The 18,616-nt window shown below is 42.1% G+C and overlaps 1 protein-coding gene across 13 annotated transcripts in view; it reads right to left on the reverse strand.

Moving 5' to 3' along the window:
* The window catches only part of ATP9B (ATPase phospholipid transporting 9B), a 151,369-nt gene that overhangs the window by 78,924 nt on the left and 53,829 nt on the right, over positions 1-18,616 (reverse strand). For all 13 annotated transcript variants that reach the window (XR_014074995.1, XM_081563073.1, XM_081563074.1 and 10 more), the window contains 3 exons: positions 15,032-15,126; positions 5,299-5,379; positions 204-279 (listed from right to left, as the gene is read on the reverse strand). Coding sequence is in view for 12 of the 13 variants with exons in the window: in XM_081563073.1 (XP_081419199.1) it covers positions 204-279; positions 5,299-5,379; positions 15,032-15,126 (252 nt within the window). In the remaining variant the exon portion in view is untranslated. The remainder of the gene's footprint in view (positions 1-203; positions 280-5,298; positions 5,380-15,031; positions 15,127-18,616) is intronic.

Raw genomic sequence — 18,616 nt, forward strand, 5'->3', positions numbered from 1 at the left:
GTGCAGCTTACTTTCTCCTCAAAGTGTGAGGACTGCACAGGGGCCCCGCCCTGGGCGCGTCTGAGAGGCAGACTCTCAGGCTGGCCCCACGAGGCCCCCCTGTGATGAAAGCACTCTGCCACATGCTTGTCTGGAGCCACCTAAACACACAAAGCATCTCCTACACGTGCGAACTCACGCTAGAACCACAACTCCTTTCTCACCTGATGCAACCACAGTGCTTGCCCACAGTGTATTTTCTATGCTGAGACTTTCATGAACCGGTGGATCGCTGTCTTCCTATTCAGGGAGAGAAAACAAAGAAAGATGCAAATTAGCAACTTTTTTATTACTCATACTTCAGATAGTCCACCAGCTGCATTCAACTAACAACCAGAGAAAAGGCAGTGAAAAATGGGCAAAAAGGCAGGAATTTACACAGGCTTCTGGGATGACGGTGGAGCAGGAGGCACCACCTGGACAACAACCTCAGGGACAGAATCCATCTGGTGTAACTAATTTGGAATCCGGAGCTGGTGAACGGTGGCGAGTTCCACAGGCCACACGTGTTTCTGGAGCCGCTTGTGGGAGCCAGGGTGGACAAAAGGACCCTGTGCTCCAGATCGGGAACCTGTGCTCTGATGCTGCGTTGGTTGGCAGAGATACAGCCAACAAGGCAGGTGGCCACTGCTGACACCCCTCCCCCACCCAGAGGAGTGATCTCCAGGGGACTTCAAGGACCAGTGCTGTTTTAACTACCATTTCTCTCTTTTTCCCCTTTTGGGAGCCAGACATTAAAGACCAGGACATTCAAAAACAACTGCATATATGGGGAAAAAAAAAACAGAAAACAATGGCACATGCCCAAGAAAAGGCTCAGAAAAGACACAAGAAGATATCGAGTTTATGCCTCAGGCTGAGCCGACAATCAAACAACAACAAACAAAAGCAAAGACAGAACTCCAGCAAACCCTGATTTTTAACTTCCAGGGTTACCACATTATTATACGCAAATGCTTGTTTGAACAGCAAAAACTAACAAGGCATAAAAGAAACAGAAAAGCATGCTCCATTCAAAGGAAAAATATAAATCCACAGGAACTATCCCTGAAGAAGACCTGATGGCAGATATACTAGACAAAGACTTTAAAAGAAAAACATTAAAGATGTTTAAAGACAAACATGTGGAGAAAGTCAAGAAAACGAAGTATGAACAAAGCAGAAATGTGAATGAAGAGCCAGAAAATCCAAACAGAAAACCAAAAGAAATTCAAGAGCTGAAAAGTATGATCAAAATGAAAAATTCACTAAAGGGATTCAAGGCAGTTTGAGCTGATAGAAGGATAACAAGAGACATTATGAATTAATTAAACGTTAAATAAGGCAAAAAGATATGACAATTAAAAACAATTATGTTCCTAATGAGGCTTTCCAGGTGGCACAGTGGTAAAGAACCCGCCTGCCAACACAGGAGACATAAGAGACATCGGATGTAACTAATTTGAATGTAGGTCCAATCCCTGGGTCGGGAAGATCCCCTGGAGAGGGCATGGCAATCCACTCCAGTATTCTTGCCTGGAGAATCCCATGGACAGAGGAACCTGGCTGGTTACAGTCCATGGGGTTGCAGAGAGTCGGACATGACTGAAGCGACTTAGCATGCATTCATGTTCCTAATGAAAGACAATGTATGAAGCAACAACTGATAAAATTGAAGGAAGGACAACCCCGATATCAAAGCCAGACAAAGAGACTACCTAGAAGAGTAAACTACACATCAATATCTTCTATGAACAATGATACAAAAATCCTACACAAAACATCAGAAAACCAAATTAAGCAGCATAGTAAAGGATTATACTCCATGACCAAGTGAGATTTATTCCTGAAATACAAGGATGGTTCAACATACAAATCAATCAACAAAATATATCACAATAACAGAATGAAGGAAAAAATACATGATCACCTCAACTGATGCAGAATATGCATTTGCCAAAACTCAACACCCTTTCTTGACAGAAAACAATCAACAAACTAGGAATACAAGGGAACTACCTCCTTATATTAAAAGTCATTATGAAAAACCCACTATGTGTATCATATTAAACAGTGAAATATTAAAACCTTTCCTTTGAGATCAGAACGCCCACTTTCACCACAACTAACTGACATAATACCCGAAGTTTCAGCCAAAGCAACTGCACAAGAAATAGAAGGTACAATTTAGAAAGGAAGATGTAAAATTATCTGTTTGTTGATATTATGATCGTATATGCAGAAAATCCTAGAGCTCACAAAAAAACTGCTAGTATCAACTGTTGAAAGAGAGAAGGAGGCGGCCTTTACAAAGTAACTACTTCATACTTAAATTTCTGACTGAACTGAAATGATCAACTTCTGATTCATTCACAGAGAAGGTCTTAGAATCTTAACAGTGATAAACACTGATGGAGAGTCAGAAAAAGTGCAATACTCTCCCGCCTACCTCCTACACACAGTCTACATGGCGCACCCCTTAACTGCATGCTAGTGCAGGCGCTTTAGCCACAGCCCGGAAAAGTACGTGCAGACTAAGACACACCCTGCCGACTGCTGATTCACACAGTTATCATTTAAGGCATAAGACAAATATATAAAATTACTCTCCAATGTAAATTCTGAATTATTTTTACTGCATCTAGCAATTTCCATGTTTAGTTTCCCTTCAGACTGTGAGCAATGTAACTATGGCATTGATTTTGATGTTGTGAACTCCTAGCATGGAACAGGCAGTCACATCTGTCCAGTAAAAGAATATATCTAAGAAGAGATAAACATGAACCTCTTCCTCTGGTTTCTAACCCTTGTGATGGAACTAATAATGAGGCAGCAGCATGTTGTTACTCTAAGCCCCTCATTTCTTTTAGCAACTCCTTAAGACCACCTGCCCACAGCTGGCCACCATCAACTGACCACAAAGTACAAAGGGGTACAACTGTATTAGTTTCAAACTCTCCCTATGGTTCCCCCGATATGGAAAGTTAAAAACCATTACTACATGCCTATCTTTGAGTACAGTATTTCCACTGTGTGAAACTCCAAGACAGACAAGGGCATTATAAAATATAACACTGTTATAAAGCTTTCTGAACTGCAAATACAAGGTTCTATACAATTTAGCTTTAAAATTTAAGTTGGTTTTCCCCTTACTTTTCCAGAACTCTTTAATCACGTGAGTGCTTTTGTCAGTTTCTAACACAATTATGTGCTGAAGAATACACAGTGCCTATGCAGTTTGCTTTCAGTTCTGTAACAACAATAATGGACTTTAAACATTAAACATTTTTCTAATATCGAGAAAATTACCGTAACCGATAGTTCTTTACCAATCTCACATAGTACAGAAGACAGACTGGGAAGATGGGAAAGAAATTATCTCTAAATAACTTTCTCTTTGGGTTTCCTTCCTCTTAATGTTATATAGTTTGAAAAGATAAAATTTGCCTTGAGGCGGAGAGTGCAAAATGTTACAATTTCAAGCTGTTTTCTCAATAGTGCACCCTATTTAACAAACAATAGGGATATGCTTTTTAAAAGGAGAGTATTTTGATCGAAAAAGACATGAACAATGGTAAGTGTGCTATGGTTTACAAAGGAAACTACAGTAGAAATTGCAGCATAAAAAAGATTAAGTGAGAATGTGATGTTAAAGGACCACAAATGCTGTTAATATTTCAAAACTGGCTACAGTTTTAAACTCCAAAGTACAGAGAGAATAGCTATGTCTTTAACAATAAGCAAAATTAATGATATCAATAATAATAACATGAATCATTTATGTAACACAAAATGCCATATAGCACATAATTTAGGTAACCCTGACATTGTTTCAAGGGAACGGATAGTAATCACAGCGTGCGTATCTGCCTTAAACTCTGCATGGGCAGTGACATATATAATATGCCTATTGCCATAGGACACCTTAATCAATCTCTGATTCTTATTAAATTACAGAGGCTGAGTCAAAAGAAACATATTTTCTCCTTTGTATTGATACATTACACTATAAAAAAGGAATATAAGCAGATACCACTTTTTTAAATGTTCGGTTGTTATTTGGGTAAACTAAGCTCCAGTTACAAAACAAGTTACACTTAAGATGGTCTTCTTTCTTCCTTTTTGAAAAATGCACACAAAAGCAAAGATTTTTCCATCGAAATAATCTAAAACTCATGTTTGAAATGATTAAAATGAGTGAAAAAAAAACCCTGCTAGGAACATCAAATGAAGGCAATGAGCTGTACTGTTAAGAACCTACAGTAATTCTCACAAGCTAAGAGAAAGCCCGGACGCAGTCAGGCTCTGGCAGTCAGGCTCTGGGCTCCGACACTATCCGTGCATTTGGACCTCTTTCCCACTCACAGGAAAATGCAGTCTTCACAACTCTCTCCCACATTTACGCTGCGCATAGTAGCGACAGGTGCTGCTATTCACTCTCATAGTCGGCCTGTGCACTCTGGAGAGGCTGTGAGGAATGAATAAACTGCACCTACTTTTACTGCAGCACTTGTGGCAAAAAAAAGTGATAGAGTCATGCCCATCTCCTCTTCTTCATTTCTACATTTGCACTCTGCTCAGTATCTGACACACAATATGCCCTTAGTAAACGCTTCCTCAAATGATGACACCTGTTCACCAATCCTTGTACGTGACCAAGAGTGAGACAAAGATGGCTGTACAACCGGAAATCTTTAAAAACAATTGCAGCAAGTAAAAATAAACTACAATTGTAAATATTAAAATCCCTTAAGTATTATAAATCATTTATAGCATCAGTATAAGCTGCTAAACCAAAAGTTACCAAATCCTAAAAATAATTGAGGGAAGAGGGGACTTTAAGCTATACCAAAACACCAATGAAAAGAATGTAGAATGAAATACATATATGTATATAAGAAAATGGATGTGCACTTACACAGACATATCCATCCAACCAGTTAGTAAAAATCAAGAAATGATGTGGATATCATATTGTCCAAAATAAAAACTGAAATAGCTGAATTACTTCATTTTACTGACTCATAATATTTTAAGGGAGAAGGATCTTATTAAGAGTAAATATGCTAAAAACAGAAAAACTATACTTAATGTATCTCAAAGAAATATCTGACATAGGAAAATTTAAGAAGCTGAAATAGTCTCTAGGTCTTCACTTTTTAGTTCAGAGCTTGTTTGAATTGATTCTTGATTTAATTACACTTTCAAAATAAAGGTTTGCTATAATGTTTTTAACATACACAATGAAAATACTTGCATTTAACAAAAGATTTAACTTACCCTCGTAAATGTACCTTCAAAACTATGAATATCCAGTTGTGGCTTCTGAGCATAAACATAAGCGTTGATAGAAAAAAGGTCCTGGAATACAGAATATCTGAATTAATTATATAATAATTAAACAAAATTACTTGGAAAGTTCTCAATTACCAACTAATATTTTTCATATATCATTTACCAAAAGAGATGATTTTCTTATATGTTGTGTGCCAGTACTATAAATCGGGATGTAAGAGAACCCAAAGAAACCACCTTTAAGCTCAAGAGAGGTGCGGGGATCTCTTGACTTTAAAGGACGGCTGCTATATCTCATGGCAGGTTGTGTCAGAAGCAGTCGAGAGATGCTCCTAAAACACACAGCACCTGGTGCTGCCCCCATGGACCATGAGCTCGACTGTGAGCCTGACCCACTTCCCAAGACTCCTGTACACACACCTCCTACAACAGTCTCATTACTGAAGCCACTGTCCCCAAAGGGGATGACCTGTCCTGGACTGTGCCTGAGAGAAACAGGCAGGATGGAAGGGCTCGAGCTATGGAATGCTATCTGAAAAGGCTGAAGACTCAGAGTGCCTCCTGACCCGTTCCTGAGCACGACCTGTCTTCCTGCGAAGCCACTCTGTGCCTGTTCCCTGTGCTAACCACTCTGGGCCCTTTCATGGTAGCGACCAAGGCAATGAGGGGCACATGCTGAGCCCTGGGGGTCCCCTGAGAGAAGCATCAAAACTGGGGGGATCTGGAGGATCCCTCAACACAGTCTGCCATTTTTGTAAGTTCTGCTTTTGTTTTCTGTTTTGTTTTGCCTCATGGCTGCTAACATTCAGAAAACCGCAGATTTCCAGGCATGAAGAACAAAGGTCAGATCACAGATGCTGAAGCTCCAGGAGGCTGGGCGCTGCGAGCCCCATGCTCTCAGCCTGAGCTCCGAGCCTCTCTGCAGGCAGGTACCAGCTCAGCCAGAAGAAAGGAGCAAAAGACCTCCATGGCTCTCCACTGCAGGGAAGATGGAGGTGGGAGTCTGACTTCAGTCCAGTTAACCACCAGTTCAAACCAAACCAAACAAAAAAACCCAATACTCTTCAGAACATTATAGAATCCAGAGTCTCTACAATGTATCAATATATTGAAGATACAATCCTAATGTCCAGACACAGGAAGAAATGAGAATACAAGATCCATATTCAAGGAGAATCTAATCAATGAAGACTAATTCTGACATGACCAGACATCAGAATGAGACCAGATGTGAATTTCAAAGCAGTTATTAGAACATACCAAATCTTTAAAGGAAAACATTCTCTTAAAGAATAAACAAATAGGAAACCACAGCAGAGAAAAAGAAAACATATTTACAAAAAAAGGACCAACTGGAAATTCTAGAATTGGAAGAAAAAAAAAAAAACTGAAATAAATTCACTCATTAGATAGGCTTAACGGCAGACTCGGAGAAGGCAAAGATAGGCTTAACGGCAGACTCGGAGAAGGCAATGGCAACCCACTCCAGTACCCTTGCCTGGAAAATCCCATCGATGAAGGAACCTGGTAGGCTGCAGTCCATGGGGTCGCTAAGAGTTGGACACGACTGAGCGACTTCACTTTCACTTTTCACTTTCATGCACTGGAGAAGGAAATGGCAACCCACTCCAGTGTTCTTGCCTGGAGAATCCCAGGGACGGCGGAGCCTGGTGGGCTGCCGTCTACAGGGTTGCACAGAGTCAGACACGACTGAAGCGACTTAGCAGCAGCAGCAGCAACAGCAGACTGGAGGACAGAGTCGGTGAACCTGAAGACAAGTCAAGAGACGGTGACTCTGAAGAACGCACAGGGACGACTCGGCAACAGCGAGTGTGGTAGCAGCGTCCCTGAGCGCAGCAGGTGAGGTCCTGAAGAGCGCACAGGAGAAAGGGCTGGATAAGCTTTCTGAGAAACAGTGGCCAAAACGTGCCAGACTGGCTGACGCCACACGTGTGCAGACTGAGGTGGCTCAGCAGACTCCCAGACAGGGGAGTAAAACCTGACACAAAGTCACAGCTAAACAAGAAACCAAATATAAAGAAAAATCTCAAAAATACCTAGAGAAAAATGACACAGTCTATACAGGGAAAAAAAACTCTCAAAATAATACTGATTTTTCATCACAAATAATGAAAGCAGAACATAATGGAACAAAATACTTAAAGTACTGTGGCGGGGGGGGAGGCAGGGGAACTGGTCAACTCTGAATTCAATATTCAGCAAAAATCTCCTTCACAAAACAGGTGAAACTACAATATTTTGAGATAAAAGAAAATATGAATTCACTGCTAGCAGACATAAACTACAAGAAATGCTAACAGAAGTTCTCTAGGTTGATGGGAAACGATATTCAGTAGAAACAGGTCTTTAGGAAGGAATGGTGAGGAACAAAAATGGTTAATACAGAAGAAAAATAAAAACCCTGGCTTTTCACTTTATTTCTTTAAAATACAGATAAAATATCAGAACACTTTATGGTATATGTAGACATACTACATATAGAACGTATGCAAATACATACAAAAATATGTGCACACAAAAACTGTGCAATGTGCTTTAGCATCAAAAATGAGTGTGATAAATGGATCTATATAATTACAAGGTTCTTAATTTAATGTGAAGTGATGCAACTTTAACTTTTCACAATCATTTTTAGTTAAATGCATACTTCAGTCTTTTTGTTGTTGCTGTTCAGTTACTAAGTCATATCTGATTCTTTGCGACCCCATGGACTACAGCACACCATGCTTCCCTGGTCTTCACCATCTCCTGGACTCTGATCAAATTCAAGTCCACTGAGCTGGTGACGCCATCCAACCATCTCATCCTCTGTTGTTCCCTTCTCCTCCTGCCCTCAATCTTTCCTAGCAAGTCTGAGGAAGCTTGAGGATCACTCATCATTCAAGGGGCTTCCCAGGTGGCTCAGCGATCAAGAATCTGGCTGTCAGTGTAGGAGGCACAGGAGATGTGGGTTTGATCCTTGGGTTGGGAAGGTCCCCTGGAGTAGGAAATGGCAACTCATTCCATTATTCTTGCCTGGAAAATTCCATGGACAGAGGAGCCTGGAGGGTTTCAGTCCATGGGGTTGCAAAGAGTCAAACACGAATGAGTAACTGAGAACGTCCATCATTTAAGCACTGCGCTGTCACAGTAATTTTTAAAAAGCGACGTTTTCATATAACAGAATACCTTTTGATACACGGAAAATAAAGAACTGCCTAGCAACAGCCTCCATATTTCTGAATGCACAAGAACACTGAGAGGAGTGCATTTCATCTAGTATATTAGACATCAAATGACTGAATAATGGCACAATAATGAGAATGTCATTCGAAGCTTTTCATGATAATTTAAAAATCATTCTGAAGTTTTCAATAATGTAGGAAAGCCTCTGCCATTAGGTCAAGGGCAACATTTGTTCGCATTACTTAAAGGTCATTAAAATACATCCTTAATCATAACATGTGGTTCATTACAAATAAAATTGCCTTTCGTTCAATAAAACTAATTAAATGTAAATGGTATTGTTTACTGCTATATGGATCTTTTGAAATAAACCAGCAAGTCATGATTTATTGAAAATTGCTGTGACCTCATTGTTGTTAATAAATTTGCCTGATCACAGAAGCCGGGAACGTGCTTCCCACGTTTCCGAGCCGGGCCCGCACGGCAGTGAGAAGCCAGACCTGCCATCACAGGGGGGGTCAGCCAGCAACCCCGCTCTGACTCAGTTTCAACTCTCTGCTCACATTAGGTGCTCTGGACACAATGGAACTACTAAGCCTGTTCCTGGGGGTGTCCTCAGTTCTTCAGGAAGGGCTCTAACTCAGGTTTACCCATTCCTGGTGTCACCATGGACACAACGCTCCATCGATGATGCAAAAAACAGCAAATGATACTCCTCAGATCTTTTATGTCAGAGACAGAAAAGTCGAATGAGTGACAGTTATGGGTAGTGTAAGCTATCAGATGAAAAACCAAACTGCTTTGCCTATGTCCAAAATGAAATTAGAGCCTTCCTTCCTAAGAAAAAAAGTCTATAGCTAATATGCCAAATTACATGAAGTTATAAATTTAAATTGATGGTTGAATCACAAATTCAGCTAAATTTATCAAAACTTAAAAAACACTTTCATTTTCCAGTTACCTCACCCAAATGCTTAACACACTATGAAAGTGTATCAACCATAAAATTTTAAAAGTAGCACTGTATGAACTGTATACTCTAGCTTCCTAAGGATTTTGTAATTCATACATCTGTCATTAATAAAAATGAAGAAAATATCCTTATAATACTGAATGTGACAGAAAGTACTTCCTGTGATCACAGCCAAGGGAATATTCAAAGATACAGGCAACACAGTGGGATTCTAACCACTTTCTTAAGACATAACTTACAAGCAATAAATTATGCATGTTTACAGTGTACAATTTTCTGCATCTTAATACAAATACACACCTGTGACACCAACAGGATCAACGTATGGATGTTTCTACCGGCACTCTGCAGGCCCCTCTGCACACAGCCTCTGTCACGGCTGACCCATGCTCCTGGAATCTATGTAACACACACTACAACCTTGCTTGTTTGGCTTTTCTTTCAGAAAAATTCTGATATAGTGCCTTAACACTGCACTTCTTTTTTAACACTCTAGCAAATTAACTCTATTAAAACTAAGATCATGGCATCTGGTCCCATCACCTCATGGGAAATAGATGGGGAAACAGTGTCAGACTTTATTTTTTTGGGCTCCAAAATCACTGCTGATGGTGACTGCAGCCATGAAATTAAAAGACGCTTACTCCTTGGAAGGAAAGATATGACCAACCTAGATAGCATATTGAAAAGCAGAGACATTACTCTGCCAACAAAGGTCCGTCTAGTCAAGGCTATGGTTTTTCCAGTAGTCATGTATGGATGTGAGAGTTGGATGGTGAAGAAAGCTGAGCACTGAAGAATTGATGCTTTTGAACTGTGGTGTTGGAGAAGACTCTTGAGAGTCCCTTGGACAGCAAGAAGATCCAGCCAGTCCATCCTAAAGGATATCAGTTCTGGGTGTTCATTGGAAGGACTGATGTTGAAGCTGAAACTCCAGTACTTTGGCCACCTGATGCGAAGAGTTGACTCATTGGAAAAGACCCTGATGCTGGGAAGGATTGGGGGCAGGAGGAGGAGACAACAGAGGATGAGACGGCTGGATGGCATCAGCAACTCGATGGACATGGGTTTGGGTAGACTCTGGGACTTGGTGATGGACAGGGAGGCCTGGCGTGCTGCGATTCATGGGCTCGCAAAGAGTCGGACACGACTGAGCGACTGAACTGAACTGAACTGAACCAATGTTCTGCTGCAACTGCTTCCAGGTGTCAAGCGCTCAAGCACCTCCCAACTCCTGGAAAGGCAATGCAGAGGCAAACACTCTGGATGGGCACCCCCCCCCGCCAAGCGTAACGGCAAACAGACATCCTCCAGTCACCAGGGCATGTGGCATCTCCCCTCTTCAACCCCGGGGAGACTACTTGAGGATGTGCGCTAGGAATGGAAGGCAGGACACAGAAGAGGGAAAGGGCAACTGAGAAACAGCAGCAGGAACCCATCCAGGGCTCAGAGGACATTAGGCCGGCAACAGGCTTCACAACTGTCTCAGGATAGACTAGCCATGTTAACAAGCAGCATGAGAACTGAACGCTGGGTGTCTCCAGTGACAACGGAACAGCACAGCTTTCCCTCGGGCAACACATGAGAACATGAAGAGCAGAGCCGACGGAAACGCTGGGGGTCTACGTGAGGCTGCAGAGAGCGGAGAGGCGGAGCATGCAGAGAAGACCCCGGCCCAGTGGCAGGCTGCCGTGAGAAGAACCTGCTTGGTCTCACTCAGAAAACCATCTTTCAGCTACACAGATTTAGCAACAGGACTGAACCTCCTTCCCTATGGTCTATGTGCAGGGAATATTTTAATAATTACAAGACAATAAATGCTAATGACCAGCCTCTCACTTTGAGACTACCGCTGACAAACACTGACAGTGGTTAAAATGATACACAAACACTGGTGGAAGAACAGCCTTCTGCGCACAACACAAAATCCACATTCAAAAAAGAAAACGTATAAAGATTTACCTATATAGAATTTAAAACATTTATATATTAATATGGCAAAAGACATAAAGTGAAAAGTCAGGAAACAGTCTGGGAGAACAGATGTGTAAAGGTCTGGAGAAGTCTGCACACTCAGACACCGAAGTCTAGGCTTTAAAACAGAACCTCCCAGGGCAAGCTTCAAATTGTGCTAAAATAGTGAGCAAGTCAGCAAACGGTAGGGCTGCAATTGGCCAGCAATTGTTTTTGATTTCCTACTCAGAGTTCAACTTAAAACAAATGCTAGATGGACTGGAGGGTTCATGTGTAAAGCATAATTATTTTTTAAGTAACCATTTATATGTAACCATGGAGTGGGACAGTCCAAGCACAAAGACAAGGTAGTGACTATTTATTTTTAAAGTAACCATTTATAACCACGGAGTGGAAACAGTCTAAGCAAAAAACAAAGGCAGTGATTATTTACTTTTAAAAATATTTTTATTGAAATATATGACATATAACATTGTGTAAATTTAAGATGTACAAGTCAGTTTGAAAGTCACTGTAACGATAATTAGCACTTCTATCACATTATATAAATAACCATTTTAAAGACTACTTTAAAGTTACTGTTAGGTTACCTTATTTAAGGATAGTAAAGTTTTATATGGACAAAAGAAACTATAAACAAAAATATTTAAAACAGATTAAAACACAGTGAAGAATGGATGGATTAGCCAACTACATATAAAAATCTGTTTAAAAACATACAACAGGAAAATGGGTAGACAACATGAATAGAAACTTACAAAAAAATACAATAAGTATACTTTCTTAGGTAAGAAATCTTCAACCTCACAAAAAGATTAAAAGCACATTTAAATGGGATGCCACTCTCACAGTCCTCAGACGGGAAGAGGCTGACGGGTCAACTGACTAACATACAGGAGATGAACAGGTCTGTCACCGTCGGCTTCTAGATAGCATTCTGGTGAAAGGATCAAATCCCTGCACTACGTCTACAGCTGCACTCTATTATTATCTATAAAATATCAAAAACATTAACTTTCACATTCACCAATACCAGGCTGGTTCTAGAAGTTCTAATTTGCCAAATACCACGCAGCTAAAAAAGTCCTTCAGAGACACGTATTTTCTAACATAAAATGATAACCCCCAAACATACTGCTGAATGCCTATTCTGACAGGAAAAATGTGCAGAGCTTCACTCACGTGTTTCCGAAGGAAGCTATGTGGTTGAGAACAAGGGTATGAAGCGCCTTCCAGGACAGAGGAGACCTGGCCGGGGTGTGCCCCGTCCTCCTGGCAGGCGTGTTCCTGAAGTAAGCAAACCCTCCAATAGCAAAGGCCCATTGCTCTGGACTTGTTCAAACTTTATGCTTGATGGACCACCTTTTAATTTTAATTTTAAATATCACGGAGCTCGGTTAGCCCCCAAGACACATATTTCTCACTAAGAATTAATCAAACATCTACAAGCTGTGTCATTGTAAGTGGTGTGAAACTTGCCCTCCCACTAAAAACACTGCAAAATGAACAAAACACGTGAGTCAGCTGTTTTCAGACAGAGGACACAGTGTTCCCGGTAGAGTTGCAGGACTGGGACCCTCGGCAGACGAGAACGCAGCTGTGAGCCCTGGGGAGGCCAGCCTCCTGCCCAGGGGAGGTGCAGCGCCAGGGGCCAGGCTGCCGAGCGGGAGGAGCAGAGCCCAGGGACGTGGGTGGCCGGCAGGCGCCGGCACAGAAGGGAGGAGGAGGGAAGTGAGGGCTGGCAGAGTGTGACCAGAGCGCTCCTGCCCAGCCTCAGACACAACACAGAGTTGGGCAGAGACACAGCCTGACCGGTCGGAGTCAGAGGTACCTCAGAACAGCCTGGGATGCCCACGGTTACCCCAGGAGGAGCAGGCCCTGGGATAGGGTTACATAAGCATTATGATAAAAGGGACTTCAGGCCACCCCAACAAAGCTTAAGAACAAGTCTTGGAAAGGTCAAGTTTATCCACAAGTTATGGAACTAAGCAAATGAAGATCAACAGGTTGCGAAGTAAGAGAAAAACGGTATTTACATTATTCAGCACCCAATTAAAAATTATCAGCTATGCAAGGAAGCAGGAAAGTGTGACCTGTAACAAGGAGAAGAATTTTTTTAAAAGAAACATACTCAGAAAAAACAGAGACAATGGAATTAACAAACAAAAAATAAGTATCACAAACTGCTGAGTTAAATGAAACTATGAACACATTAGGAGAGAAGAGTATTTAAACAATAACAAAAACGGTGACCACATGGAACCTGGTTCCAGAGATTAAAAATACAGTGTTTGGAATAAAATAATTTGCTGAGTGGTCTTAATAGAAAACTAGACATTGGTGAATTTAAAGACCGAGCAACATGGGACTTCCCCAGGAAGTGAGCATCAGAAGCTCGACACGGGCAGGAACATCCAGTCTAACACACTTGTCACCCGTGTCCCAGAGAGAGGAGTCTGGGCAGAAAGGAGGACGGAAAGAGAAGAAAACCATGACCCCACAGACCCAGAAACCCAACAAACTCTAAGGAAGGAAGAAATTTCAACGCAGGCACTACCAAAAGTATGGGTGATGGAAAACACCTAGAGAATCAAAACACTGCCAAGGCTGACACATGTCACACAGATTTAGTTTCCCCAAAGTGCAATAGATACAAGAATGAGGAGGTTCCCGGTGATTCACAGAATTAACTGTGAACCATGAGCAGTCGCTACTTCCATCAAAGCCAGCCCATCTCAGGACAGTGAGCAAATACAGAGGATTCAATCCCCTTCCCTAAAACAACTGCTTGGCTTCAAGGTCATTCTTAAGACAATCTCAGTCTTTCTTTACTCTCCAATGAATATCAGCAAATCATCTTAAGATAAAACTGCTCTCATTCAAATAAATAGTACATACAACACAAAACAACATCAAAAGGCCACAACTGTGATTTTGCTTAAAGAAAAAAGAAAGATGTGTAGCAGTTTCGGAGATTCTGAGCACACGTGAGGCGGGCTTTCAGAGACCGGGGAACACGCTGCAATCCCTGAGCACGGTGCCCTCCAGCCCGTCCCTCCCCCGGCAGCAGAGGCCAAGCCGGAAGTCTGCAGGTGTCTTTCTCCTTCTCACGTGCTGACAGACACAGGGACACTGCACCTCCTCCTCCCCAAGGAGGACTCTCCACTCTCAGAGGGAAAAGCTGAAGTGGATGGGCTGGGTCCAGGGCTGGGGATGCCCCCCTGAATTCTCCAAAAGCAGCAGCTTAACAGCCTTCTGGGAGTCAGCTAGTTACCAAAAACGGACTCATCTAACCCCCACCAGGAGTCTCGATTTCAAAGATTACTCAAATGAGAGGATTAAAAATAGAAACAACAAGGAGAGGGAAAGAAAAGAACGAAAATCTGAGCCAAGCTCAGGAACATTCAAAACTACACCTCAAACAGGGTATGTCTGACACCACAGAAATTACGTGGGCATAATTTTCGATGAATTTAGTAGTGAAATTATTCTTTAAATTATCAATGCATTAATCAAGTTAGCTGGTACGTAAGTGCACAGAGATGACCATACAGTAACTGACGGAGTAATGACAACAACACTCACCCCCAGAGCAGGCAGCCTCTGTGTGCAGCTCACTGCCACTTTCAGCTTCCAATCAGTTTCACCATCGAGCTGATCAGTTCGAATAAAACATGAACCTTGGAATAAGAGAAGAAAAACTCCTGAATTATGGGTACCTTAAAGCCACGATTCATGGTACAGTGGTGATACATAAATGATGTATCTAGAGATTCCCATGAACAAAAATCCTTAAAAGTCTTTACTTATTTGACTCACAAAATGAGTTTGCTGAAAAGACAGAGCTCATTAACTGTTTAGGTCATTATCTCCTGTTTGGTGTTCTTGACTATTAACGTTTACTATTAATTAGTACTTTATTTTAGAAAGATATAGAGGTGGCCAATAAGCACATGAGAAGATGCTCCACATCACAGCAGGGAAATGAAAGGGAAAACAACAAGGAGATGCCACCCGACCCCCATCGGAAAGGCCAGACTCTAGAGCACCGACGGCACCAGGTGCTGGGGGCCACGGAGCAGCACGGCCTCTCCTTCACTGCTGCTGGGGGTGCGAAATGGCGCAGCCACCTCGGAAGACAGTCTGGTGTGTTTTCACAAAGCTAAACATAACTTTACCATGCAATCCGGCAACTGCACTCCCCGACATTTATCCAAAAGAGCTGAGGAACTTATGTCCCATGATATTATGCATGCAGATTTTATACCAGCTTTATTCACAACTGCCAAAACTTGGAAACAACCAAGACGTCCTTATGTGAGTGAAGGATCACTGTGGTAAATGTGGATGTGTGTGTGTGTGTTAGTTGCTTAGTCGCGTCCGACTCTTTGCAACCCCATAGCTGTAGCCCCACCAGGCTCCTCTGTCCATGGGATTCTTCAGGCAAGAACATCGGAGCGGGTTGCCATTTCCTTCTCCAAAAGGAACTATAGAAAGAAAGAAAGTGAAGTCGCTCAGTCGTGTCCGACTCTTTGCGACCCCATGGACTATAGCCTACCAGGCTCCCCCCATCCATGGAATTTTCCAGGCAAGAGTACTGGAGTGGGTTGCCATTTCCTTCTCCAGGTAAATGTGGATAATGGAGAATAATTCAGTAACACAATGAAATGAGCTATCAAGTCATGAAAAGATATGGAGGAACTTTAAATGTTTATTTCTCAGTGAAAGAAACCAATCTCAAAAGGCTGCATACTATGTGGTTCTAATTACATGACATTCTGGAAAAGAAAAAACTACAGAAACACTGAAAAGATCAGTGGTTGCCCAGGATGGAGTCGGGGTAGGGGCAAACAGGCAGAGCACAGATTTTAGGTCGGTAAAAACACTCTGTATGATACTATATACAATGATGCATGGGTGTCATTATACATTTGCCAAAACCCACAGAATGTACACTACACCAAGAGTGAATCTTAATCCAAACTATGGAAGCTTGGTGATGGTGATACTATGGAAGCTTGGTGATGGTGATGTGTCAGTGTGAGTCTGTCGATTATAACAAACTGCCCGTCTGGTGGAGATGCTGATAATGAGAGAAGCTACCCATGTGTGAGGGCAGGGAGTATACTGGAAACCTCTGCACCTCCTTCTAACTTTTCTGTGAACCTAAGAACAAAGTACAAAGTTTTTTAAAATCTTTAAGAAGCATATTTAGATTATTATAGAAAACAGAAACCAAAAGTGTTATACATACATTTGTTCTCTGCAGGATAGGGAAACTGCAAATAACTGAAACTGCACTACAGTAACCTACATCTAAATTTATACTGGAGCACCTGCAATGGAGACTACTTCTCATTGTGCTTTTTTCATATTTATATTTCCCTGTCTAGCAGTGTTTGCTCCTAGCCATCAATTTTATGTAGAATTGTACTATTGACCAGCGCAGTTCAGCACAGTGCAGCTCTGGTGAACGGCTCACTGCATACGTGCTCCTTTAACAGAGCTCAAGCTATGACAACTATTGGCTGACTGCACGTCCTCTCCACTTCAGTAGCTAATTTCATCAATAAGTTATCTCATGGCCTTTTCCCTTCTATCCAGAGGAAGAGACTGCTGTATGCTAGGTCAGCTTTCAATAGTGATCACTACAGCAAAACAGAAGCATTAAATAGAAGGTTTACATGCTATTTTGAAATAAATACCTCCTAACATCTTTTAAAAAGTAAACGAAGACCTAATGAAGATTTTACAGGAAATGTCTAGAAATGTTCAGTAAGAACTGAGGAAAGAAAGGCAGCACCGTCAACTTCTGAATTAACTCATGTGGCTTGGCCTTGCTTCACATTATTACAGGTTGATACACTGCACTGGTCTTAGGTGTGTACCCAACATCCACTGAACATCACCATACTGAAATCATTATTCCAGGTACTACAGTTCCTACTGATCTTAGTAAGGTTATGGTTTAATAATTAGACAGACAATCAAATAAAATGAAAGAAAAAAATGTGCTGGGAGAAGCACAGAGTATGTATGCCACTGGCCATACAAGTAGCCCAGCCATAGTTCTAAAATAAAACTTACTCATTTGGAGCAGGCTTTTTAGAGCCTTATACCAGAAATGGGGTGGAGGACTTCTGTGAGAGGTCCTAAGGGAGGAGGATTCAGCTGGAAAATATCCATGATATGCACTTAAACAAAAGCAGACCCACAGTAACATGTACCAAGGGTTCGAGTCTTCTGGGCGTGGGGGTTCTCTGGTGGCCCAGTGGTTAAGATGTTGGGCTCTCACTGCCAGGGGCCCCAGGTTCAATCCCTGGCTGGGGAACTAAGATCCCAAAAGATATGCAGTGCAGCGCCCCCCCCCCCCCCGCCAAAAAGTCTCCTTAGAAAATTTTGAACCTCAAGGGCCAAAGGGCCAGAATAAAAGATACCAACAGTGGGCCAGGGCAGGAAGGACGAGGCCTGGGACAAAGTAGCGGGCAGAGCAGGAAGGGACACTGGAGAGATTCAACACAAGCACACCTCTCTGGCCTGGCTCTCTCCGAGTAGGTCTTTCAAAGATGATGATGACGAGAACTAACATAAAACTCCAAATTAAGGAAGCAGTAGTTATGGAGTCTACATTCTCAGTTAGAAACTATTCTGGACTTGGCCCCTCAAAAAGTGTCGAGTTATATAGGTATTCATAATAGGGTGTTACTTCTTTCTCATCAAAAATGAAGGCTATTACTATTTACTGAGCATCTACTAGATAGTGAAGGACAGGGGAGCCTGGCATGCTGCAGTCTATGGGGTAGCAAAGAGTCAGACACAACTTTTGAGTCTGAACAACAACTAAGCGACAGTCCTGGCCCACATATAACATCTGATGTCCCAGGGCCAGGAGGCAGGTTACTGCCCCTGTGCAGGCTTAGAGAACTGCCCCAAGGTCTTACCAGGAAGCACAGCTCCACGCCATTGGGTCCATGCGACTCCAGACCCCAGTGCCACACACCAACACGGAACTCGTCACAGCTCATTTATCTACAGCTTGAACCACATTACACAAACCAGGAATTTAGTTTGGATGCTGGTTGTTTAGTCAATGGTTTATTTTTAAAGACCTGGCTGACAACTTTGTGAAATCTTGCTCCCCCGCAGTACCCTCCTCTGACATCCTTGCTG

Source organism: Giraffa tippelskirchi, chromosome 14 (genome assembly GCF_054371585.1).
Source record: "Giraffa tippelskirchi isolate mGirTip1 chromosome 14, T2T-mGirTip1v1.2.pri, whole genome shotgun sequence".
Lineage (NCBI taxonomy): Eukaryota > Metazoa > Chordata > Mammalia > Artiodactyla > Giraffidae > Giraffa > Giraffa tippelskirchi.